This window comes from Anser brachyrhynchus (genome assembly GCF_964034855.1).
Source record: "Anser brachyrhynchus genome assembly, chromosome: 2".
NCBI classification, from domain to species: Eukaryota; Metazoa; Chordata; class Aves; order Anseriformes; family Anatidae; genus Anser; species Anser brachyrhynchus.
Window position 1 is genome coordinate 140,310,188 of NC_137695.1, and position 27,710 is coordinate 140,337,897.

Sequence of the window (27,710 nt, forward strand, 5' to 3'; positions counted from 1 at the left end):
GGGTACCCGCTGGACGGGATGCAAGGGTTGGGTCTGCCAAAGTCCTCTGAAGGTCTTACAGTGTCCTTTGGCACAAGAGCTTTTAGCTACAGAGTCCTCATGCTTCTACTTCCAGCTGTAAGGCAGCCTGAGTCTCTCCAGCACTTCTTTTCGAGCTAACACCTGCGCTGTGTGCCCGCGGGAAGCCCAGCACACAACTTCTGCGCCTCTCCACAGCTTGTTTTGGGTGAAGTGGTCACGCTGCTCCACTACAAAATGATTACATGAGAGAAACATCTATTTAGGGTAAAGTTTCCCTCTCAGGGTATGATCCTACAGGGCCTGATGTTAATGGGGCTTGCTCCATCCCTGCTGGGGCCTTGAGAAGCAGCCATTGCAACACGAACGGCAGCCACCATCAGCGTGAGCCAGTGTCAAGCCCCCATGTCCCACTGAGATTACTGACTCTGGTGTAAATTATACTCTGTTTTACAGGAATCTCATCCGTAGCCCTGTTTATTCTCGGGTGCTTCCCAAAGCATGCGTTGAAGGAGGAAGAGTGTAAGTTTCAGCAAGGCACTGATCAGTGCACCTTGGGTTCCCAGTTCCCCAGCAGCAACTGCGCTAATGCCAAAGCCAGGAGCGAGGCTCCAGGGGTGAAATCGAGCAGGGGGCAGGTGGCTTTACGGAACGGGCTGCAAGACCCAACCGCGGGATGCAGAAGGGGCTGTGGAAGGAGGCCAGGAGGATGCCAGCCACGGTGGGTGACTGTTCCCCCGCCCTCGTGGGGGGGTGCAGCACCCGGTGGGGAGCCAAGGGGGCGGTGGAGGGGGGGTAGGAGGGGGTCGGGGGGAGAAAAAGGGGCCGTGGAGAGGGGAAGGGCTGGGAAGAGAGAGGAGGCAAGAGGGAGGGGAGGGGACAGGGAGGAGGGAGGGGTGGCTGAGGGCGATGATAAAGGCGGGGAGGAGCGGGGACAGGGACGGGGATGGAGTGGAGGGGGTGAGCGGGAGAGGGGGCGGGAAGGCGGGGGGAGACGGGGGAGGCCGTGCCGAGCCGTGCCGAACCGAGCCGAGCTGTGCCAGTGAGAGCAGCACGATGCTGCCGAGCCCCCGGCGGCGCTGAGAGCGGGCGCCGCGATGGGCTGCGGGGGCAGCCGGGCAGACGCCATCGAGCCTCGGTACTACGAGAGCTGGACGAGGGAGACCGAGTCCACCTGGCTGACCTACACCGACTCCGAGAGCCCCCCGCAGGAGCCCGGCGGCGCCGAGGCCGGAGGGAGGGAGCAGGGCGCGGGGCGCACCGGTGAGCGGGGCCGGGCGGGGGGCGAGGAGGGGTCCCCGGGGAGGGATGGGGCTGGGGGGAGCCGGGCACTGCCGGGTCGGGGACCCCCGCCGGGCTGGGTGGCCGGGGGGGGGTCGCGAGTGGCCTTATGAACCCCATGGGGCACCAGGAGGGGAGGGGAGGTGGGGTTTGGAGGTGGAAGACGCGGTGGGTTTGGGGATTTGGGGGGTGTTTGTTTGTTCTGGGGGTTGTTTTGCAAAGCAGCTCCTCGAGAAAATAGGTTTGAAATAAGAGGTAGCGATGTCCCAGCCTGCTGCTTCATACCATGCAATTTGGGAGATGCGCAAAACAGAAATGGGATCAAATGGTGCCCTGCCAAGTTTGAGTCTCCCAGTTCCCGGCAGCTCGTGGCACAGCCTTAGCCGTGCATCCACGGGATTGCACTAGGGACGAAGGTGGGATAGGGAACGAGGAGCTCTGATCTGATGTGGGCTTTTAACGTGTTTTCAGAACTAGTCGGTATGCAGCGGTGTCTAGAAATCTCAGCCCAGCTGCAGAAATTCATTGTGCTAGCTGTTGTACAAGCACCACACGGATATGAGTGCTGCCCAGATAGATCCAAGCTTGCATGTAAAGCAGTAAATGCATACGGGCAGCCTCAGCGTGCGTGTGGTGAGGGAAGAAGCTTTGCAGCTTTTTATGCTGGGCTACAAAGCACCAGGAAGAAATCACAAAAAGGGCATGGCTGCAAATTGTCAAAGGTGGGCATCACCGGCCAGCCGGAGTGGGGAGACGACGACTCCGCGCTGACCGAAACGTGACAGGGAGGGAGAAGAGAAGGGTGTATGCTGTGCTCGTGGGGGCCAGAGGAAGGCTGTGCGGAAATTGCATGGCAAATTGTGAGACCTGGAAGGTGAGTTGGCATATGAAATGCTGTATTAAAAAAAAAAAAAAAAAGGATTAGCTAAGGAATTTAATGAGGTTTGAGATGCTATTGGCTGGGAAGCTTGAATGACAGGCAACAGTCATTGACTATCTCCAGCAGTCAAGGCTAGACACAGTAAGAATGACCTCGGGACTCATGCTTATCACTATTTTAGCCATGTTTACTTTATGTTGATGGCTGAACATCATACGGAGAAGCCAGATACAGTCTGAGATGTGATACTGAATAGGAGATGAAAAAGGGGTAGATCAGTAAGTGTTCTACACTAACACATGATAATTGAATTCACAGACGAGAATACCAGAGATAAGAGGACAAGAGACGACTCTCGAGTACGCTAGTAAATGATTAGGGCAAGAGAAAAACTCTACAAAAATATATTGCAGAAGAGAATAGAGAAGAAGAATGAGGAGAGGAGAGGCTAATAGGAACTAGGAAGGACAAGGCTTCAGAAAGGGGAGATTCACACTTCGACACAGCCAGGCTGGCCGCAGCCAGCAGCTCAGGGAACCTGGGGAATGTGCAGTGGTCCTAGAAAGTCATAAAGTACCTCAGTGAGAGCTGTTGTAGGGTAACGGCTGAGTAGGAAAGGAAGGGACTAAGGAGAGGTACTCCAGTGACCAGAAACGAGGCATTCCGTGAATTTACAGATGAAAGGGAGAGGAAACAGCAATTGGAGGGGCAAATGAGGTCAAGTGTGGGTTTAAGGCTTAAACAGGAAAGCACGGCTTCATTGTGAGAGCTGAGAACTACGGAAGAGTGGGAGACAAAGGAGGGGAATAAGGGAGGGGAGAAGGGGAAGACGGGGCAGCTGAGGAGATGGGATGTGATCCCATAACAACTGGGATAACTGGAGGTAAGAAAATGCTGCATCTGGGAGCCAGGGGGAAGGGGACAAGCCAAAGGCGGCCGGGAGAAGAGGATGCAGTTGTCCTTTGTCATTTTTCCCTTGGAATAAATTGGGGAAATTCAGTGAAGAGAGAGAAGTGAAGATAGGATGAAGAAAAGATTTGGGGAATGAACCAACAACAACAAGATGGCTGGGATTTTTGGCTTGTGTCAAATAAGTGCAAAAGAACAACCCCGGACATCGGATATCAAAATGGAAAGAGGGACAAATTACTTTAGGTGGAAAGAACGTGGTATACAGGATCAGTGAGCATACTAATGAAGAAAGGGCTAGTAACTGCTATATATTAATCTTAGTAATCTCATCTCATCCCAAAATTTCATTTTATCCTTCTCTTCTTGTAAGACAGCATATTTAGTGTTCTGTGTCTACTCTCATTGGAACTGGATGTATTTGTGTAGCCAAATGTTTGTATATTTACTAAAGCATTCTGAGAGCTAAATTTTCATTAAATTAAAAAGGAAGTCATGCAATAGTTTTTTTCATTTTCCCTTCCCTTTTCTTTTCTTTCTATTTCAGCTGATCCTTCCTTAGAATATTTGTTCGCTTCCCTACATGATTTTTTACATTTTAACATTTTTCTCCATTTTGGAGGGGGAAGACCTGTGGGACAAGAGCAATTGTTATATAATATAGCTAAAATCAGACAGACAATTTTTCCCAGGTTCAGGACCAGTCGCTAACAGACACAAATATGTGTGATCGCAGCTGGCTGCATTACAGCGCTGAGCCTGTGGCAGTGATGAACAGGGTGCGTTGGTAAGGATGAGCGCAGTAAAAAAGTAATAAACGACTTCATGAAGCGCTGCAGGTGGTGAAATTGAAAGACATCTTCTAAACCACAAGATTATGTACTGTTCATAGGGCGAGTGGCTTCCAGGAGGGAGAAAAAAGCAAGACTCACAATGAGAGAGTACAAAGGAGCGGCTTCTCATACGAGCACCATTGGTGTGCAAGCGAAGAACTTTTCACAAGCTTTGGCTACTGCGTAGGCTATAGCTGGGGGAAATAATAGACTACATTTCTGCTTGGTAACCGTTCCTTGATCCTTGCAACCCTCTGCACAAATTGCCTTCCCTTTCAGACAGTCTGATTCAGCTAAGTGGAAGTGTTAGCACGAGAAATGACTTTGGGAGGGAGGAAGAATCCACAGGATCAGGCTGGTCCCCAGGGGCGGACTGCGTGGGTTACAAGCAAACCACAGGGAAAAGGTTAAATTAAAAAAAAAATCTGCACAAAAACTGAAGTATTTTGGAACACAATTGCATATTCTGCTGTGTTACGTTGGGATAACTCTCTGATATGTGCATATATGTAGGCTGGGAAGTTAAGATACACAATTTCCTACCAGTACTGTAAAAGTGTTTTAAAAACTGATTAAGTAGCAACTGTAACAATTTATTTTTTCTCAAGGAGGCCATCTTATTTCTATTTCTTTCTGTTATTTATTTATTTTATATATTTTTTTCAGTGACTAAGCTGCTGTATTCAATTATTTTTTCTTTATTACGCTTGAAAGTGCCTTAGATTGGATAAAGCAGCATGTTGCCTCATGGTCAGAAAGACCTTACGGTCAAGATTTAGCTCATTTGCTGCTAACTCCTTAGGACAGGATCTGTCCTTACTGTTTCCAACAGTGAGTAGCACAGTACGACCCCAGTCTTGGCTGGAGATTGTTACTTAAATGCAAATAAAAGTAATTAATTTTTAAATGATGTAGCAACCAAGTGAAAAATAACTCCCTTGTATCAGAGCTGAGAAGCTGTGTATTGATTGTCTCTGAACTCATTTGTTCAGTGCCTCGACTAATAAAATGTTCATTTATTTTTTATCATTGCCTCTCTCACAGTATCAGCTAAGGATTTGAAACCAAAGACAATTGGTTTTTATTGTCTTTGTGCTTTGTACTATTCCTATAGTAAAGTCTTTCCTCCTGAAGCACACTGAAGAAAAATATTATCCACAGGTATGACCTGATGCACCTGGGAGAAACAATTGACATCAGAAAATAGAACTGCAGTTGGTGATCTGCCAGAAATGAAACCTACACTAGGATCAGTTCATCCCTTTGTGAAGACATTCACAAAACAGCTATGAAATGGGAGCAGATTGTAGCCTTTTATTCAAAAAAAAAAACAAAAACCTGTAAAAAATCCATCCCAAGAGTAGGAGAGAAATGCTGTTAGTATCTAGAAGCATGGTTGACTAGCATTTTACTTTACACGGTTGCCTTTAGCATAGTTGTGCACTTATGAATAATTCTTGTTCTTTCCTCTGGGGTTAAAGGACACGATTATGCTGCTGTTTTGTGATTACTGCCAGCTACGGGAAGTTTTATAGCCCGTGTTCATCCTCGCAGTTAGCCTCTGGCCAAGTCTCAGTATGCAGGATGCAGTGCTTCAGTGGCAACCTTTCATATAGAAGTTTTTGAAAATTGCTTTTCCATTCTTTATAGTAGGAGAGACTGAATGCAGTTTTAGAAAAATACTAGGGCTGTTTGAATACTAGTTGCCATAACAACACAGACTGGGATTGGTTTTGACCACAGCTGCAATCGTCTCTTGCTTCATTTACCAGGTAAACATACAGTTAAAGGCTTAAGATAAATGAATAAGCATCAGGTTGTAAATGAAGAACTTCTTTTGTGCAGCAGATTGTTTCTTGTAAATCAGACTGCAGAGGAGCATTTAATTAAAAAAAAAAAACAAAACAACAACAACAAAAAAAACTGTTTTCACTTAGGAGCCAAAGACTGCTCGCTTTTGCTAGTGAGTAATCCAGGTATATCAGTATCTCTTCTGCCTGTTAAAACTGCTTGTTTAACTGGTTGGTTCAAAATCTGGTATGTTTAAGGAACAACTACAGCAGTGATTCTGGCATGTGATATTTTAAGGACATAACCTTATTGCAGCTCAGAATTACAGTAAAAGTGAATAGGCAGAGCATCATCCTGGGCTGTAGACAGATTACAGTAGTTCCATATTCTGCCTTAATCCAGATCTTGGGTATAATAATATGGTATGAGTTAGAGGAACCCATTTTAATATTGTTTCTGGACTTTAATTATACAGTCTCTGGACTCTGTATGGAGGATGGTACTGAACAAACCCTTCTAAGCCACACCAAAAAAAAAAAAAAAGGCAAGAGAAGAAAGAAAAATAGAGCATGTGTGATGTTTCATAGAGAGAGTAAGCTTTTCCTTCTAATTTTTATCATCTGGTTTTCAGAAAGCAGGGTTCCTATGTGTCTGCTCAGCTTTGTACACCAGCTTTTAGTGTGTTAACGTTTACATGGGTGGATAATAGCCTTCCTATACATGTAAGGCTCCTCTGTAGAGCGTGTTATCGCAGCTCCTTTAACACCTGCACAAGAAGAGGATTAGAAAGCACAAACTCCATACCAAAAGCTCAGAGAGCCTGCTGTTTTGGAAGAACTGATCATCCACAAATGCTTCATTGACTTTAGTTAAACTTTTCAGCACGCCTGCCAGAGAGGGATGTGAAGTAGCAGGACATAAGGGGAACAGCACTGGTGCACTGCCCAGCTGTACTCCTGCCTTGGAAATGGGAAAATAACAACAGCCTTTGCCAGTAAAAATACACAATTTTGCATGAGTCTATGGATCAGGGAATTATAAAAACCTTAGACAGCAGTGGAGGAAAACAATAGAACTAAATGGATAATCTCTGCAATAAATGACGGTGGGCAGCCCACTGCACAGACAGTACTCAGCACTGCCGTTCTTCATTGACCACATACCCTTGGGTTTTGCTCAGCCAGTGATGGCCCAAACCAATAGTTACACCACTGAAAGACAGCATTAAAATTATTAGAAAAGTTAGAGGATAAATAGAGCTTTTTGTAATAACCATATTTTTTAGCCTAACCATTGCTTGTAAATTCTTCCAAGCCATGCATTTTAACCTTTGCTCTAGTTTAACAGTTTAATATTGTCTTAATTTCACATAGGTACAGATGTCATTTAAGCACAAAAGCTGAAATACGAATTGCAAGCAACAAAATGTCTCAGTATATCATCAGAGAACTTAAGGACATTTTCCTTGTATGTCTGAGTCATCAGACCCATACCCATCTCCTTAAACATCTCCTTACTTCTGAGCATGGTAAAAGTCCTGTTGATATTGAGACCACATGTGCTTAAGCTTTTTACTAGATTATGAGAGAAGGATTGTTAGAGAAGTAAATGTTGTTTGGGAGAATGTGTAGGGAAAGTAAATAATTTGGGTGGGTCTGTTGCTGCTGTTTCGCACTATGGCCATTCTGTGTGATCATCTGCTTTGTGGGTATTTTTATTTCTTGTGTTCTGTCAGTTCAGCAAAAAGATGCCAGTGATGTTTAGTATGTTCTGATGGGGCAAATAGCCCCCTCCGGCTGCCCGTCCTGCCCCACAAAAGCAGGGTGCTGGCATCTTTCTGCTTTGCTGAAGGAAAAGGCTGACAATGGATTGATCAACCTGAGCCCCAATCAGTTACGATTTTTAAACATAGTGTGATGACTTTCCCATCAGGTCTCTTCATCTCTGATTAATTCCCCTTCAGACAAAGGCCAAGTCTTGCTAAAACCCTCTTGCAGTCTAAAGTAGACCCACTAGGACTGATAGTTTACCCCAGTATAGTCATTTACCCATGGATAAAACAAAGCCACTAAAATGCGATGTGCACAAACACCTTGACAGTTTCCTTGCTGTCACCGTAGCCCCAAGTAGAAAGGCATCAGCAGAGATGATAAGCAGCTGAGAGGATTGGGAACCTTCTCTGGATGATTTTCGCGATTTTCTCGCAGCACCAAAATCTTCAACAACAACAAGAAGAATGTTGTTAGTGCTTGCCCAAAGGGCTCTCATTAGCTGTGGGAAGAGCTGCTGACCTCCGCTGCTGGAGCCAGCAGTGGGCAGGAGGGATGGCGAGAGAGGGCAAGTGTTCGAGCAGGAAACCCTTGTGCTCTTTTCTCCCCTTTGAGTGCTTTTGTCAATGGCACCTGCTGCCTGCAGGTTTCTCAGAATGAAACTGTTCTGTAAAATCCTTCTTGTAGAAAAATCTCCCCTTTCTTTTTTTCCTCCATTTATATTCCCATTCAGGACATTTAAAAATTCCTTTTTTTTTTTTTCTTCTTTTCTGTTTTTGGGGGATGAATTTACTCTTTCTCACCTGTTCTAATCCTATATTTTCCAGTTTAGGATTGTATAGTTCAAAACTAACACTGAAAACTGCAATAAGATTCCAGTGAAGACTCCCAGTCTCAAAACAGAGGTGTAATGTGTTTATACGAGAAGCATAGCACAGAGTCCAGTTTACCTCACTGTCCATTGACTAAAATTTCCAAAATTTTCACACTGAGCACATAGCGCAGTAATCCAGCACTTAAGTGAAAAAAATCTGGATACCTGTTGTCAGGCATAAAAATATATTTCTTAATAGAAAGAAAACTGATGTTATTCATCCCACTTTTTTCTCAGCTATTCCTGCAGTTTACAAATGAAATCAGTAGATTACAACTAAAAGTTCTGGGATTTAAAGTTGTCTTTTACCTTAAATTCAGATACAGTAATAGGAAAGACTGAAAAAAATATAACTATGAGTTTAGTATAAGGCTTTTGGTTTGACTTCCATAAAGCAGCACTCTTTTTGAGATTATGTGGATAACATTTCAGAAGATGCATTATGTGATTACATACATGGCTCTGCAGTGCACTTGCATGAAAAAAAGTGGCTTGTACCTTTATTGCACAGTGATAGACAATGCATTCCTACCCCAATTTTATTATCTGATGAGCACATGCATAATTATTTCCCTAGACTGTAACACTGCCTTTCCCGATCTGTTTAGGAAAAATGCAGGTTAAGAGTAAAACAAACAGGTAAATGGGAGAGAAACATTTTACTGGTAGCATTGGCAGCTTTAGGCTGCAAGGTAGGATTTCCCATTTTAAGGTTTTCTTAAATGCACCGAGAGCCTCCAGACTGATTTTGTATTGCCGTTGGCTTGACTCAGCCTTAAATGTTAAGCATCTGATGAAAAAGAAGTAATTTTCAGCCTCCCATTCCTCCTGGAAGATCATGGGTTCAGGTTAGCCTGCTCAGGTGGATGCCAGTTACTGAAGAGCAAAATAATCAGCCAGCTCCTCTACTGACTGATTTTTATTATTTTTTTTTTAACCAGTTTCCTAGCAATGCATACGTTTGTATTTCTGTATGTTTCAGCTGGATATAGTCCTCTCCTTGCTTCCTGTCACGTTGCAGTTGTCATTCTTGTAAACTGCTTGCATTTCCCACGAGGGCTATCAGAAGGGTTTTATGCTAACACTTGCTGTGCTAGAAGTATGAGTATCTGTCTCTCATATCTGAGTGATTTCTGAGTGTGTTCAGCACTGGCAGGAGAAAAGATGAGGAAATTGTCATGGAGTTACTTAGCCGATTGTTAACAGCTGATAACATTAGGTTTTAACACAACCACTGCAATTGTTTTAGGATGAACACAAAATATGAGCAGCAGCTTTTTCACATACATACGGATATCTTAAGGCAAAATATTTTATGATCACATTCATACATGAGCTGGTGAAATCATCAACATCCATTCAAATATACATAGACTGTAAGGCTGGAAATTTCAACTGGCCACACAGCCCTTTGTCTTTTTTCTGAATCAATTCCCACATGGAGTGTGAGTATCTTCAGGAAATTCAGACTTAATTTACAACTTGTCAGTCACTGACCTTTTGCCAAAGTCTTTTTAAATTATTCCAGTAGCTAATCACTCTTTGTTAAAGCACATTTCATGTCTTACCTGGAAGCTTCTGCTTCGATTTCCAGCTGCTGAACCTTGGTGAGCAAAACTGAAGGGACATTTGGATCAAATTTCATGTGTTTTTAGATGTTTTTCATGAATATTTCTGTTTAATCTGCCTAAATATTTTGCTGCTTCTCTCAGTGATTAATTGAAATGATACAACCTACTCATCTTAGGCTTCCACACATGATTAGCTAGGTAATGAAAATGTTAATAATACTTCCTAGTTCTGTACCAGAAATTATTCTAAAACAAAATGAGTGATGTTTCATTGCCCCCTCCCTAAGGAGAAAGAAAGACCATGAGAACACCTGCAAATCTAAGCCACTGTTCAGGACCGTCCTTAAGAGAGGGTGGGTACAGCAGTTGTGGTAAGGGTGGCTGGGAGAGGGTCAGCAGCGTGCATCTTGTTTTCCATCCAGCGCAGTGATTCCCTATTTTTTTCTTTTCATTTTAAAAGGAAAGTATCAGACAGGAACTGATCCAAAAGCAAACACCTCTGGAAAACAGGGGTGACTTGACTTAGCTTGGACAGCCATGAAGTACAGCACCGTGCATGGAGTGTATCATTTTTTATGGTGAATTTTTCACAGGCAGTACTGAAACGTAGTATAGATCTCTGCACATGGAGAATCAGATCCATGTTCTGTCTATATTTCTAACACTATAAAAAGTGTTTTGGAGGTTTGCTATTCGTATGTTGAGTTTTCACTTTGGAGGAATGAGTGGTCTGTTTCTGGCACATCATGTGGCACTGGTAAATTCTTTAATCTCTTCCATCTCAAGATTTTCCCAGGCTTAAAAAATATTCAGCCATCAATGTCTGTGACTTCTCCATGTGTACAAAGGCTCTTCCAAAATGTTGCTAATACTTATTCCACAATGTAGTGAGAATTCAGTTCTTCATTCCTGTTCCAGCTATTAAAATCTGTATCTTCATCCATCAGACTCTGATACCTTTCTGTCATGAAGTCCTTCCCTAGCACTCTGATTATAATTCTTTCAAGTTTACATTTCTTATCTTCCCTTCAGGATCAGACCAATTCCCTCCTAATCTACTTCTGGAGTCTATTTTCCATGCAGTATCTTGATCTTTGAAATGATCACTGCATCTTCAGAGCACTCAGATTTCCATGCAGCATGACTAGTCAACAAATCTAAATCCAGGCTAATATTTTGCAGATGTTTTGCACATCATTAAAGATCATCGCGGAGTGGTTTTACTATTTGGAATAAACATAAATTTTATATTCACCTTTCATTTCATAGATGTGGTTGCAAAATTGTTAAGTTTGTTTACAAGAACAGGGAAGTTGTACCATGATTCTGGATCATAAATTGAAATCAAAACATGCCAGTAAGGAAACACTTAGCATCTGTCTGTAACCGAGAAATAAGACCATCTAGAGCACATCAAGGTTTGTGGCTTTAATGCTGACTTTCCTGTGTTCTATTTGTCTGCTAGAATCCTTGAGTACTCTATATCAGAAATCTTAATATTGCCGTAATAAATCCAACCAGACTTTCAGAGCTATTTATCATACGTTTATTTATGCATGCGCTTGTTAAATTTCAGTTTCAGAATCTCTAAAAAATTCCTTTTATCTACACAAGAGGAGCATCTTGCCATGTTTCAGAAAAGCCATGATAGGAGAAGTTTTGAAATACACAGATCTCTAAGAATCACATTTGTCTTATGCTCAGAAATGAAGTTGGAAAAAAGGAAAGCAAGACATGTTGCTTAATTTCTCAGTTTTACCAGGACCCCATTGTGCATATATCATTTACATTGTTAAATATATTAATCATGAGCTTGTGCTTTTAGTACCAAGTTAGACATTTTATGCCATTGTCTTACAGAAGAACATAATTCTGTAAGGCTCTGAACATGACAAAACCATGGCCAAATGAGGATCAGAGAGTCTCATTTGCCTTCTGTTATCTATTAAGTGTTATCTGAGTCCTCTTGTCTTGCATGAACACAGATCTCTTCATATTGCTCTTATTTATTACCTAGTTCCTTAGCCCTGAAAGCAAAGTAGGTACTTTCTAAACAGAAAATGAGACTGCCTTGCTCCTGGGACAAGCAGAGTTCAGACAAGCAGATGACAGGACATGGGATGCAGCCCCTCCAGCTGCAGGGCATGCTGCGAGCTGGGGGCAATGCCAAGCCCCTAGTGGCAAAGACACAAATACTTTGTTTTGTTTTGTTGTGTTGTGTTGTGGTTTGTTTGTTTTGTTTTGTTTTGCTTCACTGTCGACGGTTTATATCATGTTAGAGTTCAGATAAATCAGTCTGGATTCTCTGAATGTCTGGGAGGTAAATTTATTGCATTATTATATCTGCTGATTCAATAAATGCAAGATGTTTCTGATGACATTTTCCTGCTGCAGAACGTTCTCCCTCTGCAGATCTTCTGGCTCCTTTATCCAGAGTGAAAAAATTCACTCTTTGCTATGTCCAAAAGTTTCCAAATCCTTCCTTTTTTGGGAAAAAAAAAAAAAAGTCTGTTGCAGATGTACTGACCATCTGGCATCATCCCTTAGGCTTCTGCTTCAGAGGCAATGACTTAAGCTCTACTCTCTTCACAGCCTCCTAGCCATTCATTTTTAATAGGACCCACTCTATGCTGTATTTTTGCTGTACAAGTGCCTACCACCAGCCAGTCCTGCAGATGTGTGGTTTTCCCAAGCATCAGTAGTTTCAAATCAGGAGAGCAGGCCTAGAAGACAGGTATTTCAGTGATCTGTATATCTGTTATCTATCTGTGACACTAAAAGCAAGAAATTCAGTGATGGTACCAAATACATATTTTCTCTGGAAGCAACTGCATGTTGTAGTAATAGCATTCATTATTCTTTACTGTGAATTTTCTCTGAGTACATCTTTACAGTGCAGCGTACATCTTATTATGCAGGCATTTTAAAAAGCAGTTATGCATTATTCATGAGATAACAGCCGTGATAAATAAAAGGGTGTTGCTGAACCAGAAAATTGAACCTTACTGGTTTGTCATTGCCAGTTCCATAGATATAAATTTGGCATACTCATCAACATTTACTCACTTTGAACACATGCATGCTTGTTATTCAGTACCATGCCACATGACAGCACAGGGTGCACAGTACTGGGTCAGATCTGCAGCTTATTTAGGCCAGAATTTGTGTCTCCTGCTTTGAGGTCAGGCAGGAGAACATTGCTGCAAGCACATGGGGAATCATTTCCTCTACAAAGGTCTGATCCTAATGGCTAAGGTTAATGTGTCCTCTGTACTACCAGGCTTCCTACCCCTTCCAAATTTCTTGGCAGCATTAGCTATTGTAACATCGCTTTTTGTAATTATAAAATATTGTAACATACGATTTCAGTTCATCTTGGATCTTACTAAGATATTGCTCTTTGGACCAAGTCTATGCAACCAGATAGCCATACCTTCATGCCATCTGGGTTTTGAGAAGTTTCCTGGAGTCCTGATAATTACGGGCTGCCTGTAAGTGTTGCTCTCTCATTGCTTCTCTTCCTTTCTTGATCACTAGGAAGCATGTATTAGCTACCTAATACAGAGACAAGGTATAGAAAAAGCTATGAGGCTATGAGGAAGTCATATCTTTGTCTTTTGTTCTGCACAAAACTGTTCTGCACAAAACCCCATAATTCTCTCTTTTTTTTTCTTTTTTTTTTCTGTATCTGCGTCAGCTGTTGATCCATGCTTTTTGCATTTTTGCTTTTTACTCCAGTTTTTCTTTTGCAACTTTAATTAATTATGTCATTTTTGCCATCTTCACATCATCTTTATTTCCATACTATAACCTGGTTAGAAAGAGTTAAATCTTAAAAATAAAAAATTCCTCTTATCTTTGTGAGATATTCTCATAAAGGATGGTTTATGCATTAATTCTTAGGAATAACCAGGCTGTATGAAGAACTTCAGCAACATCTATACATTGTTCCTGGTTTTATCACTAGCGTTGTCGTCATAACAGAAAAAGAATCAGAAACACACACCTAAAATTTTTATTCCATGTTTTACATTTTCTTTGAATTCTCTGATGAACGTCTTCTTTACTGAAATGATTCTTTAAAAATTTTTCTTAGATTGTTCCCTCCCCATTTGGGAGAGAAATGGTTTAAAGGGTTACAAAATACGATTTAAACATGCTTTATTTATTTTGTGATTACTTTGCAAGCCTATGAACAACTTTTTGGAGCAGAATTTTCAAGTGTCATTTAAGAACTAAAATATGTCTGTGAACAGTATTTACCACCTAGAATATTTTATGAAGAAAACTTAAGTCATGGGTTAGTCATGAGTAGGACGCTATCATATTTTAAAGAACAGAAAAGTCTGAAGCACTACGGAACTCGCAGATAATAGCTACGGTTATTTAATAAAGAGAGTTTTAGAGCAGGGATAGAACTAACGTAACAGCATCATCAAAGTGCTCAGACTCCTCCTTCTAAAAACTAATTCTGATGTTTACTTGAACACACATTAAATTTTTCATTAAGTTTACAGCAAAGAGAGTAAGCAGTTATCCCAGAGAGACTGGAAAAACTCGGTGTCCTACTAGGAGTCTGAATATTCAATGTTATTATAAACTACTAATTGTGAGCAGCAGATGTTCTTAGAGAGCTAATTTTATATATTATATAAAATCTCTCTCTCTATCTATCTCTCTCTATATAGAGAGATATTGTTTATATGAGCTAACTAAAAATACCATTTAATTTTTGTGTTAATAGTGAGAATTGTGTTATACCCACCTTGTCCTGTTTTAGGAGTTTATATTACTTCTGATATGTCTGTTGATCTTCACACAGGATACATATTCCAGGCAGATTTTCCCATCTTGCTGGTCTTCCTGCTTGTATCAAGACACCTCTCCTTTTAGGTGGCTCTCTGTTCACTACGTATCGACACAATTATAAAAATGCTCTTAAATACCCTTCTTTTAAACTGTGGAACATTTTAAACATGCACAGGTCCTAGGGACTGATCCTAGTTTTTCTGTGTCAAACTGAATAACTGAAGTTGATTTTTGTCCATATCCAATTTTTTCCATATTTTTTGTGTTTGGTGAAGTTTAAACAAAGGACACTATTTTAATGCCACTATATTAGTGGGAAAAAAAAAGGGGGGGGGGGGGCGGAGGGGGAGATTTGGTTCAAGATCTATTCAAATTCTGAATTTAAAAATACTTAAAATGAACAATTATTTGAAGATTATCATCTGGTTTTAAACCATCAGACTTCTCCAACAGTCACCAACGTGAGTTGGTCTCTGCGGCTTGTTTCAGCTCCTGTGCTACCTTCTACGTTGTGCCAGGGCTACTGCTTGCGTCACTGGATGCTGAATGAAGCCCAGAGATTGATTTCAGTTAAAAATAACACTTTTTTTTTTTTTCCTCCAATGCTGCTGAAAGAAGTGTTTGTCAGACAACCGCCTAAAGGATTTCTATCGGGCTGGTAAGAAATACAAAAGTCAGCTTGCCCGTGCAGCTTACCCAGTAGGAAGGAAGAAGACAGTGAGCACTGCTTGGGGAGAACAAATTATGTTAAGTGCAGTTCTCCGTAAGAAGGTAGGCTTGGATTTCTGGGGCTGCTGCTTGGTGTGTGTCCTCCCTGTGGTCATCGAGGGAGAGCTCCTGTACCTTCAACAAACAGGATTATGAGCAAAGAAATGCCTGTCTCTTATCACCCATTTCTTCCCATGATGAGAACAGTCTGGCCGTCCCCAGGCACTGCCTAGCCATTCCTGAGGAGAAGGTCACCGTTACCTTGGTGGAGGTTTGATAACCACCCAGAAACCCTGATTTTGGGAATGGAGCCATAAGAATATTCTAAGCTTACCGATTTGTTTAAAAATAAAAGATATGAAGTTATCAGAGAGTTGTGATGGGATCTACCATTTTCCCTGGCCTCAGAAGGCCCACAGACTTGTGGCAGGTGTTGTCCAGGAAGGCAGGAAAGTGAGAATGAAAACAACACTGCTGAACCCATTTGTATGATTCTCTACTGAAGCTCTACAGTGAAAGTCTGTGGAGGGTATTTACCGAATCTGTGCTGTGAGGATGGTATAAATATCCAGACAGTTAGCTTGCTTTAAATGACACTGAGGCAAGACTCTTAGCATTACCAGCCTGTTAGCTTGCGAATTCCAGATTGTGCAGGAGAGGAAAGTTAGCTCTTCCATTTCTGTGTACTGTGGCAAACTCCAAATAGCAATGCAAAATAGTTGCTATTTAAAAAGCAACAATCTGTTCCTGATCTTTTCTTTAATACCATCTCTGGTTTGCAGTCAAGAGTTACTTAACTTCAGAATAGCAAACATCTTTCAGAATAAAATAATTCATGGTCTGAATTTTTGGGTAGACCCGCGTGGTGCCAGGAGCTGGACTCAATGATCCTTATGGGTTCCTTCCAACTCAGGACATTCTATGATTCTATAAAAAAAGCTTGTCACTCTGCTAGGAGCATCTATTATTGGTGATCACAAGCTCATCTGTATAACGATATAGTGGGAGTGACAGTGGAAGTCTCAGATGCTGATACCTGGTTCACTTCTGACAAGTATTGGGAAAAATGTCTCATCCCTGCAATGGACGATGCTCAGGCTGCAAGCTAACAGAAAACAAAAAAACGAACCAAATATACCAGTGATTAAGATTTTCCATCAGCCTCCAGAAAAATATTGATGTAACAAAAAATGTTCTGTGAGAGAGGAGGGATGGAACACAATCTTCTGATAAATGAACAACTGTGCTTATTAACAAAGTTACTTTTCAGCAGACAGCTGTTTCACAAGACAACTTACTTAGAGGCCATATGGCCAAAGGGACACACGGTGGAAAGTAATTTAGGAGGATGACTCCACAGAAGGAAGAACTTATAACTCATATATGCTTGAAACATCCGAGATTCAATTAATGGAATTAGTAGGGGATGCCTAGAGCATTTTGCCTGTTCAAGGCTGTGCTCTAACTTGTTCACACAGCTCCTCTGCAAGGTGAATAAGCAGCCTGTGCCATGACTACTGGCTTAGAGCTCTTACTCATACATAGAGGCCTCTGCATCTCCCTTCCTGAAAACTGGTTGTCTGTGCGGTATCAGTCTATACTATTTCGTGTTCTGCACCAAGTCACTTTTCTGCCTCTCATTGTACACTGTGGGTTGGTAGGAAGATTGGGTAGGAAGACCTAAAATACAAGTGGGTATGGACTTTCTAGAGATGTAGGAGAGGTGGTTTACTGGTGTCTTATGGGAAGTTGCCTGTAAATTTATATGTGAAAACAGCATTTGTTTTTATATCTAGCAGAAAAAGGCAGTTCCAAAGATTGAAGCATTTTTTTTTGTTTCCTAAATAGACTATAATATAATATTTTCAAGTTTCAATTCAATATTTATTTACTTTTTTAATCAAAAAATAGACAATCTAGAATTATTCTTAGTAACTACCATTACAAGTTAAACTGTCCTGGGAAAACTCTATCACCATCTTCTGACTGCTTAGGGAAGTGCAGTGACTAGTTTTTATTCAGACTTCTGAAATCTTACAATTGTAGAACCACAGAATGGTTTGGGTTGGAAGGGACCTTAAAGCCCATCCAGTCTCAACCCCCTGCCATGGGCAGGGACACCTCCCACCACACCAGGTTGCCCAAAGCCCCATCCAGCCTGGCCTTGAGCACCTCCAGGGATGGGGCATCCACAGCTTCTCTGGGCAGCCTGTGCCAGGGCCTCACCACCCTCTGAGTAAAGAATTTCTTCCTAACATCTAATCTAAATCTCCTCTCTTTTAGTTCAAAGCTTATTCCCCCTTTGTCCTAGCATTACACCCCCTATAGGAGTCCCTCCCCAGCTTTCCTGTAGCCCCCTTTAGGCACTGGAAGGCCGCTGTAAGGTCTGCCCGGGGCCTTCTCTTCTCCAGGCTGAACAACCCCAGCTCCCTCAGCCTGTCTGCATAGGAGAGGTGCTCCAGCCCCTTGATCATCCTCGTGGACCTCCTCTGGACTCACTCCAACAGGTCCATGTCTTTCTTGTGCTGGGGGCCCCAGAGCTGAACGCAGGGCTCGAAGTGGAGTCTCACAGGAGCAGAGCAGAGGGGGACAATCACCTCCCTCACCCTGCTGGCCACGCTGCTTTTGGTGCAGCCCAGGACATGGTTGGCTTCCTAGGCTGCAAGCACACATTGCTGGCTCATGTCAAGCTTTTTGTCAACCACCACCCCCAGGTCCTTCTCCTCAGGAATGCTCTCAACCCATTCTCCACCCAGCCTGTTTTTGTGCTTGTGATTGCCCTACCCAGATGCAGGACCTCGCACTCGGCCTTGTTGAACCTCACGAGGCTCACACAGGCCCACCTCTCAGGCCTGCCCAGGCCCCTCTGAATGGCAGCCCTTCCCTCCTGCGTGTTGACCGCACGACACAGCTCGGTGTCATCAGAAAACTTGCTGAGGGTGCATTCAGTCCCACTGTCCGTGTCTCTGACGAAGATGTTAAGCAGTGCTGGTCCCAGTACCGACTCCAGGGGAACACCACTTGTCACTGAGCTCCACTTAGACACTGAGGCATAGACAGCGACTCTTTGAGTGCGACCATCCAGCCAATTCCTTACCCACCGAGTGGTCCATCTGTCACATCTCTCCAACTCAGAGACAAGGATGTCATGAGGGACAGTGTCTTCCCCTATCCACCAATGCTGTCATTGCATTTGCAAACTGCTACTGTTATTTTCCATTGATAAAGCTGCTTTTCTGACAGATCTCTCAGAAGGAATTCAGAATTTCCTCTGTTTCATTTTTAATACCCATAATACTGTGCTTGGATTCCCACATGGTTCATGACAGGAGGTTTTGATGATGCAATGCACATTTCAAGTACCAACAAATTGTCATTGTTTTTCCTCATATTTATTTTTCCCCTAGAATCTGTGACTACTCATATCTTCTTCAGTTTTGATACCTTCATTGCCAGTTAGTAATTTTTTTTTCCTATTAGAACATAAAGCTCTTTATAAACAAGCTTTGCCAAAATAGAATTGAGACCTAGAGTCATGCATCCCATTTGCTCTTTGTATTTGGATTTCAGACTCAGTGTTGTAACCAGATGCATAGTGCTCTGCACTCACTGTAAATGACAACAGATTTTGTTAATGTAATAACATGAGAAAATTCTTTTAGGCTGGTCAGTATTATACTGTACAGTGCCTGCCTTGTCCACTCAGCTAGAGCAGAAAACAAATTAATAATTTATTTTATTACTGATGGTCAAAACAGTATGAAATATATTTTTTTCTGAGTTCGTTTCCTCAACAAAAATAAGTTTGAGGCCATAAATAGAGCAACACTTAAGTCTATACTGCTCTCTTCTGTCATGCTCCCTACATTTACCATAACCAAAACAGATTTAAGGGGAACTCATTTTTGTGCCTGCTTCTGGATTCTTAGTTAAATCCTTGCTCATGCAAGCAGCTCTGTGTGGGAACTCCCACAGTCCGAAGCTGATGGAGATCTGCAAATGGATGAAATGCTACCAATGTTCTGTACTCCTTAACACATCTTCCATCTTTTCTGAGTCAATGTTTCACGGTGGAATATAGAAGAAAGGGAAAAAAAAATAATAAAATAAATGTAAGGATGGTAGCTACAAACCGAGGTAGGGTGCTCTCACTGTGGTGCCATGAAGCACCATCCATGACTTGCATTGTCACAAAGAGGGGTGAAACAGGAGGAAACCACCGCCACAGTTATAACCAGCTGCTCAGTACTAATTGCACAATTTCACACATCCCCACCAGGTATTCTGGAGGATGGAAAATCAGCTCAGACGGGTGTAAGCACAACGTCAGCCACGGCAGGGATTCTGAATGCCGAGAAGAGGACCATTGGCGGTCCCCAGTGCACAAACCCCACGGTTCACCCCACTGGAGCTGTGCCACAGCGGCAGAGCGGCTTCCGAGCAGCAGAGGTGAGGGTGTAATTAATTACGTGCCCTGCACTCAGTGCTTGCCTCAGCTGGGTCAATGTGATTTTTGTGACAATCCTCCTTGTTGCAGTCAAGCTGTATTTGATGCCTTGGGATAAGATAAAATGGTTGCACCGCACCACAGCGTGATTAACCCCAGCGCCTCTGACAATGTCTCATGCCTGAATGGCCACAAAATTGATGTTTTATTTGGCAGCTGGAGCAACCCATACACTTGTTATGGAAAAAAAAAAAAGGCTTATTATTCTTCAGCTCAGTCCCACTGTGCCATGTGTTGTGCAAATTATTTAGATTAAAAATCTGAAAGGGAATATGTCTTTCCTTCATTACTGCTTTGCTGAAATTTTGTGCGCTGCATGGTTCATTCGAGGCTGGATGCAAAGCCTGAAGAAGGCAATAGGAGTCCTTTCAACAACTTCACTAGGCTTTGGATCAGATCCTACCTCCTTCTACCCCTCACCTACTGTAAGCTTTGTAGAAGGATCATCCAGTGTAAAAACCATGGATGAAAAAGCCAGTCGTTGGGGCCTGAGCAAATGGAAAAGGCAATCTGCGGTAAGCTTTAAGTTGTATTTTCTAACAAACACCGCATTGGTACTTTTCATGCTTATTTTAAACATTCACTATATTACCTGTTGCAATTCGGAATTACAGAAACATTCCCCAGTGACACAAATCCTGCTGTATCCCACAGCTCCAAAAGTATAGGTACACATCGTACATCAGCACGATATCTAGAGCCACAGGTTTGCTGTAAAGAAAAAAAAAACATAAATGCCTTTTATAAGCATTAGCCCACAGAGAAAAAAGAACTGGTCAGGCTGAATGTGGTTGAATACAACTAACATAATTATTAATCCCATTTGAAAGAGACTTGGCCACACTTCAGAATTATAGTGTATACGTGACATATTGTTGGAGATTGTTTCTCTAATTCTGCAGGCAATTGAAAAATTACTTCTGCGTTTAGGCTTACTAGTCTAAATATGCGTAATAGGGGTAATATGGGTAAATTCCCACAACATATTAATACTGTGAGTGTTGGCTTCTAGGCAAAGTGCGTGTTCCTGACCTGGGGCACTATGGCTTTGAATGTATCCTCCTACCTTTTTCTAGCTAAGATACATTCAGTAATGTATTTGTACTATTGTAACCCAGTGAGGAAAGAAAATTTCTGGTGCTTAAAGCATCAGAAAATGTTTGTAGCACTTTTATTACAGCATTTACATTATTCTCTACTTCTAAATGGAGGTATATAAGAAAGAAAGATAATTTGTCTAAATTTCTTATAGCCAAAAAGCAAACGTAGCTTCCTACAGTGGAGAAGGTGTAGTACCTGAGTTAGGCTCCAGCTCTGAGTTGCAATTCTGAATCTTTTTTTCTCAGCTATTTAGGTAACCATAAGATGAGTAGGTTTCCAATTTGGACACCTAAAATTTAGATGCCTAGAGGAGAGAATGTGACTATTTCTGTCACACGCACAAACACCCCAACTAAAAATGTGCCCATTTTATTCATCGGGACATTCACATTGACTACAGTTTATCTCTAAATGCCATAGAAAGCAATGTGATATAGCATGTGCAGCTCTCAGGAAACCTGGGCTGTGCCATTGGTTTGTGAGGTAGTAGGGGGTAAATTGCTTTACCTTTCTGCGTCTCATTTTCTTAAGCATCAAGCTCTACAGCATCCTCCTTCTTCACCCAATCCATCGGTTATATGACAGGGTTCAATTTGTGATGTTGAAAGGGAAGGGGCATGGCATGGGCTGTGTCTGAGAAAGCTTAGCACTCCCCCATGAGGGTAACGTCTGGACGTGGTGCTGGGCACCTTGCTCTGGGTGTCCCTGCTTGAGCAAGGGTGGCACTGGGTGGCCTTCAGAGGGCCCTGCCAGCCGCAGCCGCTTTGGGATTCTGGAAGTCTGCAAGATGAAAAGGACTTGGATGTAAAAGATGCTGCTGATCAAAAGAGTCCTAATATGAGTGAAGGCAATATAATGGACAATCAACCCCAAAAGCAAAGGTGAAGTAGGTTATGTCACTGATTGACAATAACCTACTTTGATTTTCCTGTTACATGTGGTCTTTGGAGAATCAGTGTGTGAATATGAGCATCGGGGGAGTAGATAGCAAAGCAGCAGGTGCATTCTGTGCAGAAATGAGAAGTAATAGGCACTGGAAGATGTGACCCCCAGTGCTGCCCACAGATAAATATGTACTTTCCATTCGTATCAGTGGAATTTTACCAGACATTATTACAGCTGGCATTATTACCAAGTAAATTACACTTAATTTACCTGGCTTTATTTACATTGGCAAATTGTCTCATGAAACACTGGAAATGCAATGATCAAAACCACCTGTCTCAGCTCTGTGTTTATATCTGCCCACTCATGAGTGTCCTTTGCTAGACCTATGCGGTTTCCTGAGCATTACAGCACGTTGTTTACGGAAACAAGCAGACAAAATAGGAGATGAAGGAGGATAAATTTAAATTAGGGATGCGTTTGCATGCTTCAGAGAGACTGACTTTTTTGAATATTTGGAAATAACCTGACAAAGATCTGGAATGTATATATTGTACGTAGGCCTTATATGCAAATAGAACTAAGTGTTATTTTGAAAATGTATTTTCTTTTAAGAAGCCTAAAAGAAACTAGAGAAAAGTCCGTCTCAGGCTAGTCACACCTGATTCCCAGTGACATCCACAGGAGCCTCTGCTTTCCACTTCTGGACTGTAACTAGATTTATCTGCCCCACTTTCCGAATACACATGTACAGAAATGCTAATAATAGTCAAGAGGGTTGATCCAAAGCCTACTGATGTCCACAGCCTATAAGCAGTTATAAAAGCTTACACCCAAGCTGAATGAGAAACTTGTTCCACATCACAGTACTGTGAAGATTGATGAGGTCGTTCTGTTTAGTAAAGAGAAGTGTTTCCATTAATTATGAGGCAGTTGCCAATGGCTCTGTCCTGTCGGTGTGGAACTCACTGTGCTGTTTAAAACTTTCACAGGGTAAACGGGACACACAGAAAATGCCCACAAAAGAAGTCACCATTAATGTTACAAAAAACATCAGACAAAGCGACAGAAGGATAACAAAGAATTGTGTCAATTAACAAAGTAAAACGAAAGTGAGAATGGACCTGATAATACTTCGCTGCACTTTAAACGTGATCAGTCACTGAAGATTTGAAGAACTCAAGATGATCTATGTCGGATGCAGTAGGCAGCTGCTGCTGAGTGCCTTCAGAAACATGTTTTGTAGAAAACATCTGCAGACACTGTAGGATGTCGTTTGTCTAAAGCAGTGGCACCACGCAGACAAACACCAAAATCTGTGCCGTTTGTTTTTTACTAAGTGCTATGTTATCTACTTGTGTATGTCTTGTTCTGCATTGCTATTGGGATGAGACTGCATGATGAGAGGCATTGTTCATCTCAATTTAAAACAGCAAATGAAGAAAATGAATCTGCATTTTTAGACATAAGGGGTTCAACGTGTGTTTATTCAAATCTACAGAGTTCATTTAAAGAGCTCACTTTCATAAAATTCAAACCCAGATATCTCGGAAAGAGACACATAGGTGGCTTCCATTAAATCTCTTTTAAACTATACATATCAGTAATATAAAGTTAAGTCATATAGCAATCTTTTTATATATTAAACTTTCAATTACTTAATTTTAATTTATTTTCTATATTGACAGAATTTAGGACTTAAAAACAATAAATTTCATATTAATCAGACTTACCTGAAGTTCCTAGTTTGAGCTAGCAAGTAGAGTTCTGGCTATTTCGGATTTTTAGACAAGCCCCTTTAATTATGTTGAGACCCAGACTGAATTCAATAGACTCTGGGCAAATAGTAAACACTAACATTACATGAAAATAACCATAACTCTTAAAAGAATATTCTGCCAATGGCAGCTCAAAAAATTAACTCCATTCAATCAGTTGTAGTTGATTTGGTGTGCAGAATGTATTTAGTTACCTTGTATGCCTCCTGTGTCATAGTAATCCATGTTTATCAGAAATATACAGCTGAAAGGAATATAAATTTTCAGTATAGTGAAGACCAGGAATTAATTCAATATATTACTTCTCAGTATAGAAATAATAATATATATTCTCTGTAAATTTGTATTTTTATGAAAATAGAACAGGTAAATTTATTTGCCTCCTCCACCAAACATATATGGATATCCTTAGAAGGTCATTTGAAACAACTACTCGAAAGTTGTTCATAACAAACAGATGGCACTGGAAAGGAAATCCATGTATGAAATGCAAGTAATCTTTTTTTTTTTTTTTTGCAATTGGGCAAATCATTATAAATAGAACTGTGGGACTGAATCCTGATTTGTTCCATATTATGATCATTTTAATGACTTGCTGCTAGGTATATGAGTACTTAACACCTTCTGTGGAGTACAACACGTCTATGCAATAGGGAATTGTTTATTAATTATTCCAACACAAAGGCAAAGTAAAATCCAGAACCAGTAAGAGATTTTTGCATACAACAAATATGTATTGAATACATATTGTAATATGAATATGTATTTATAAGAAATATTTTTTATGTCCTAAAAGGGGGCAAAAAACATGTGCTACACTTTCTGCAGTTCAACACGTTATCTGAAAACCGATCTTGTGCTGCATATTTACATAAAACAACTAAAAAATATGGAAAATAGTGTTGTACACGTAAGACAAGTACAGTCTGTATACATCCCTCCAGCTTGTGGCTCTCTGCCAACTTGCTTGCAACATTAGAGGACAGGAAGGGACTTGACTCCCTCTAACAATAAACTGGCTGTAGCAGCCCAGCAATATTCATCTGGAAATGGATAGCCATTGTTTGTGGCCATGTACTAATCTGATTGAAAGCACACGTTCAGGATTCTGCATTATTTGCGCAGAGCAGACCGTGAGCCATTGCAGGTCTGTGCCAAACTCGTAACCCACTCCTGTTCCAAAGGATTTACATGCAGAGAGAGTACAGTATAAACCCGTGTGACACAGGAAAGCTACAGAAGGGAATTGACCATGCTGGTATGTGTAAGGGTACAGTGGATTTTGAAAGAAGGCAAAAGGGAAGTTTCATTACATAAAAAGCTGTTCCACAGAGAGGTGCCTTGGACAGATATGACATTAGGGTGAGCAGACACAAAGACAAAGGGGTGCTGGCAGTGAGGTTATTTACTAGCTAAGAAATCGCTTCGTACTGATGTGCTGACCGGATGCATCTGTTGTCTTAGGTCACACAACAAAAGAAAGGTGGCAGCACATCGGTATGAGAGATAGTCCTGTCTGAATATGAGTAGTCACCGGGGAGTCTTCTGAGTCTCCTATTCAGAGTGTGAGATATGACAGGGTGGTTAGCAGGAGACGGCATTGGTACCTAATTACCTGTGCTTATGTTGCTTTTGTTGACCGCGTCCCCCGTCAGGGTGGCAGCTGTGGAGCCACAAAGGCGGAGTGCCCTGCATGACCTCTCTACCTGCTCTTGGTAACTTTCCTGAGCTACTTCAAGGTCATAACTTCAGGGCATTCGAAGACTGGATCCAGCCTTTGCAGTATGAACCATGTCTAGCTACAAGCAACCTCATACAGTCTTTTCCTGTAACACGTTACTGTTCTTATTCATTAAGTGGTTACTGAACAGAAATTACCTTATGTCCAAGATGATAGTTTATTAGCTCTTGATGTGTAAGTTCCCAAGGACCTTAATAGGACTAACAGCACGTTGTGGAGACACGAATCCTGCCTCTCTACGTAGATTGGGTTATATTTATGTTTTCTTTACTTTGCCTCTGCTAGAGACAACTACTAGCAGAGACAACCAATTTGCTTATGAAATATTATACCACTCTGTATAATTAAGGGTGGCAGAATCTAGCTCAAAACTATACTGCACAAGACAATTTAAAGTACTAAAAATAGATTCCTCTGTTTGTTTTAGTGGATGAAGTAAGCTCAAAGGGTCAACTGGACATCTTCGTTCCCAGTGGCCTTCCTTGGAGTGAGGAGGCTTACTTACAGGGTCTGTTCTTCAAGTAGTGTCTTGAAAATATAAATGGCTCAAATACAGAGGTAAAATAACCTTGTCAGAGGACACGCACTTTCAGAGAAGAGCCTGCTGACATCTCTGTCTTCCTATATGACAGGATTTTTGAAATGTAATTTTCTCACAAAAGATATTATGCCACCTAATTTGTTCCACGGTCCTTGGCTGCACAGAAGGATTTCTAAAGCTGCATTGAAACAACACACTTCCTGCTGAAATTATTTGCCAACCTTGGAAGAGTTTTTATGGTCTACGTTAGTTCAAGTTTTAAATAGAAACAAACTTATTTTGTCATGTTTCCACAATGCCAATACAACGTATGGATAGGAATTTATTCTGGTATGTATATATATGTAAAATATATTTTCTTCTAATATGTGAAAAATGTAATCACTCAAAAGAAAGTGGATGTTGGATAAACAAGAGAGAGAATTTACAGTTACCAGCAGAGACCATTAGGCAATTCCCCTTCTCCGTGACTCAGTGTAATTTTATCTTTCACTGTTACTTCATCTTGTCCCTCATGCTCACTATATTTCATAATTTCATGACATTGACTGGAAGACGTACAATTCTACTGTGCAACAGCAAAACCTGGGACCTTTTACTAAAAAGTAGGAAAGTACAAATATTGTCTAAGCAATATGTAAGTGCTAAGTTAAACATACATTCTTGATATCTAAATGAAGATCACGTACAAACCAGAAACTTTTTTTTATTCTTTCTCATATGTTGATATACATATAAATCCATTTGTGTATGTTTGTGTGTGTTTACATTGTTGTGTCTTTAACATGTACTTCTGTTCTGCAATTCATGCAAGTTTTTTGTGAGCCTTTGAGTTGTGCTTTTGATTCTGACACCCAAGTATAAAAGGTTTTAATGTTTGAATTGAAATCTGTTTTACATGCCTTCTGAAAAGAAAGAGCTATTTAATCTGAGCACAGAAACAGTGTTTGAAAAAGCAGAGTTAGTTTTCTTTGGAAATAATGAATAACCCAGTTAAATAGGGATTCAAACTAGACTAAAAGGAGCATTTTTGTACTCTCATTTTATCTGCAAATTATTGAAGATTGACCTTGAACTTGAAAACAGAAATAAAGAAAAAAATTTAAGCATCTGTTTACTACTGTATATATTTTCCATCCCTGTGTTTGCTGTTGATTTATCTTTAAGACTGAGGAGGTATAATGAATGGTTCCCACTGTCTGTCTATATGGAATCAGAGTATTTCTGTATCTGATCTTCTCAGGTTGTGGCTCATGGACTGTGGCCACATCAAAGAAACTAAACTACGTGTATTCCCCATAAGAAATTGCTATATTTGCCAAAGAGGACTTACAAGGTCACAAATCAGAGGAATTGCAATTCTGTAATTATAAATGGGAGAGCTGGTGGTTACTGTAATGGCAAAAGTGGGAGACATTGGGAATCTGAGACATCTCCCTCAGCAAGACACCATATTAGAGTTGTGAGCTGGCTCCATGAATAAGAGATGTGGTGCACACTGAGGTGATCCTTCCACACAGCCTCGGGCAGGCCTCTGCTAAAGTACTCAGCCCTATTCCAAGCACCCCACTGTAAGAAAGTTGTGAAGAGCAAGAGCAATCGCAGATCTAGAAGGCAAAGTCTACTGGGAAAGACCAAAGGAAGTGTGCTGGCTTAGCGCAGAAATGAGCGCGCTGATGGAAGCATCCTTGTCTCCTTTTTTTATGCTGACTGG

The 27,710-nt window shown here is 41.4% G+C and overlaps 1 protein-coding gene across 1 annotated transcript; it reads left to right on the forward strand.

Moving 5' to 3' along the window:
* Positions 1–950: 950 nt before the first annotated feature.
* Positions 951–27,102, forward strand: BAALC (BAALC binder of MAP3K1 and KLF4). The gene is made up of 3 exons (XM_080579938.1): positions 951–1,281; positions 19,723–19,892; positions 22,929–27,102. The coding sequence occupies exons 1-3, from the start codon at positions 1,116–1,118 to the stop codon at positions 23,031–23,033; spliced, it is 441 nt and encodes a 146-aa protein (XP_080436064.1). The 5' UTR covers positions 951–1,115; the 3' UTR covers positions 23,034–27,102.
* The last annotated feature ends 608 nt before the right edge of the window (positions 27,103–27,710 follow it).

Bases quoted from the DNA above. Each gene is read 5' to 3' on its own strand.
- BAALC (XM_080579938.1), top strand. From the start codon at position 1,116: ATGGGCTGCGGGGGCAGCCGGGCAGACGCCATCGAGCCTCGGTACTAC. The intron at 1,282-19,722 runs GTGAGCGGGGCC...CATCCCCACCAG, and splicing joins GCAGGGCGCGGGGCGCACCG to GTATTCTGGAGGATGGAAAA. The intron at 19,893-22,928 runs GTGAGGGTGTAA...AAACTTTCACAG, and splicing joins GCGGCTTCCGAGCAGCAGAG to GGTAAACGGGACACACAGAA.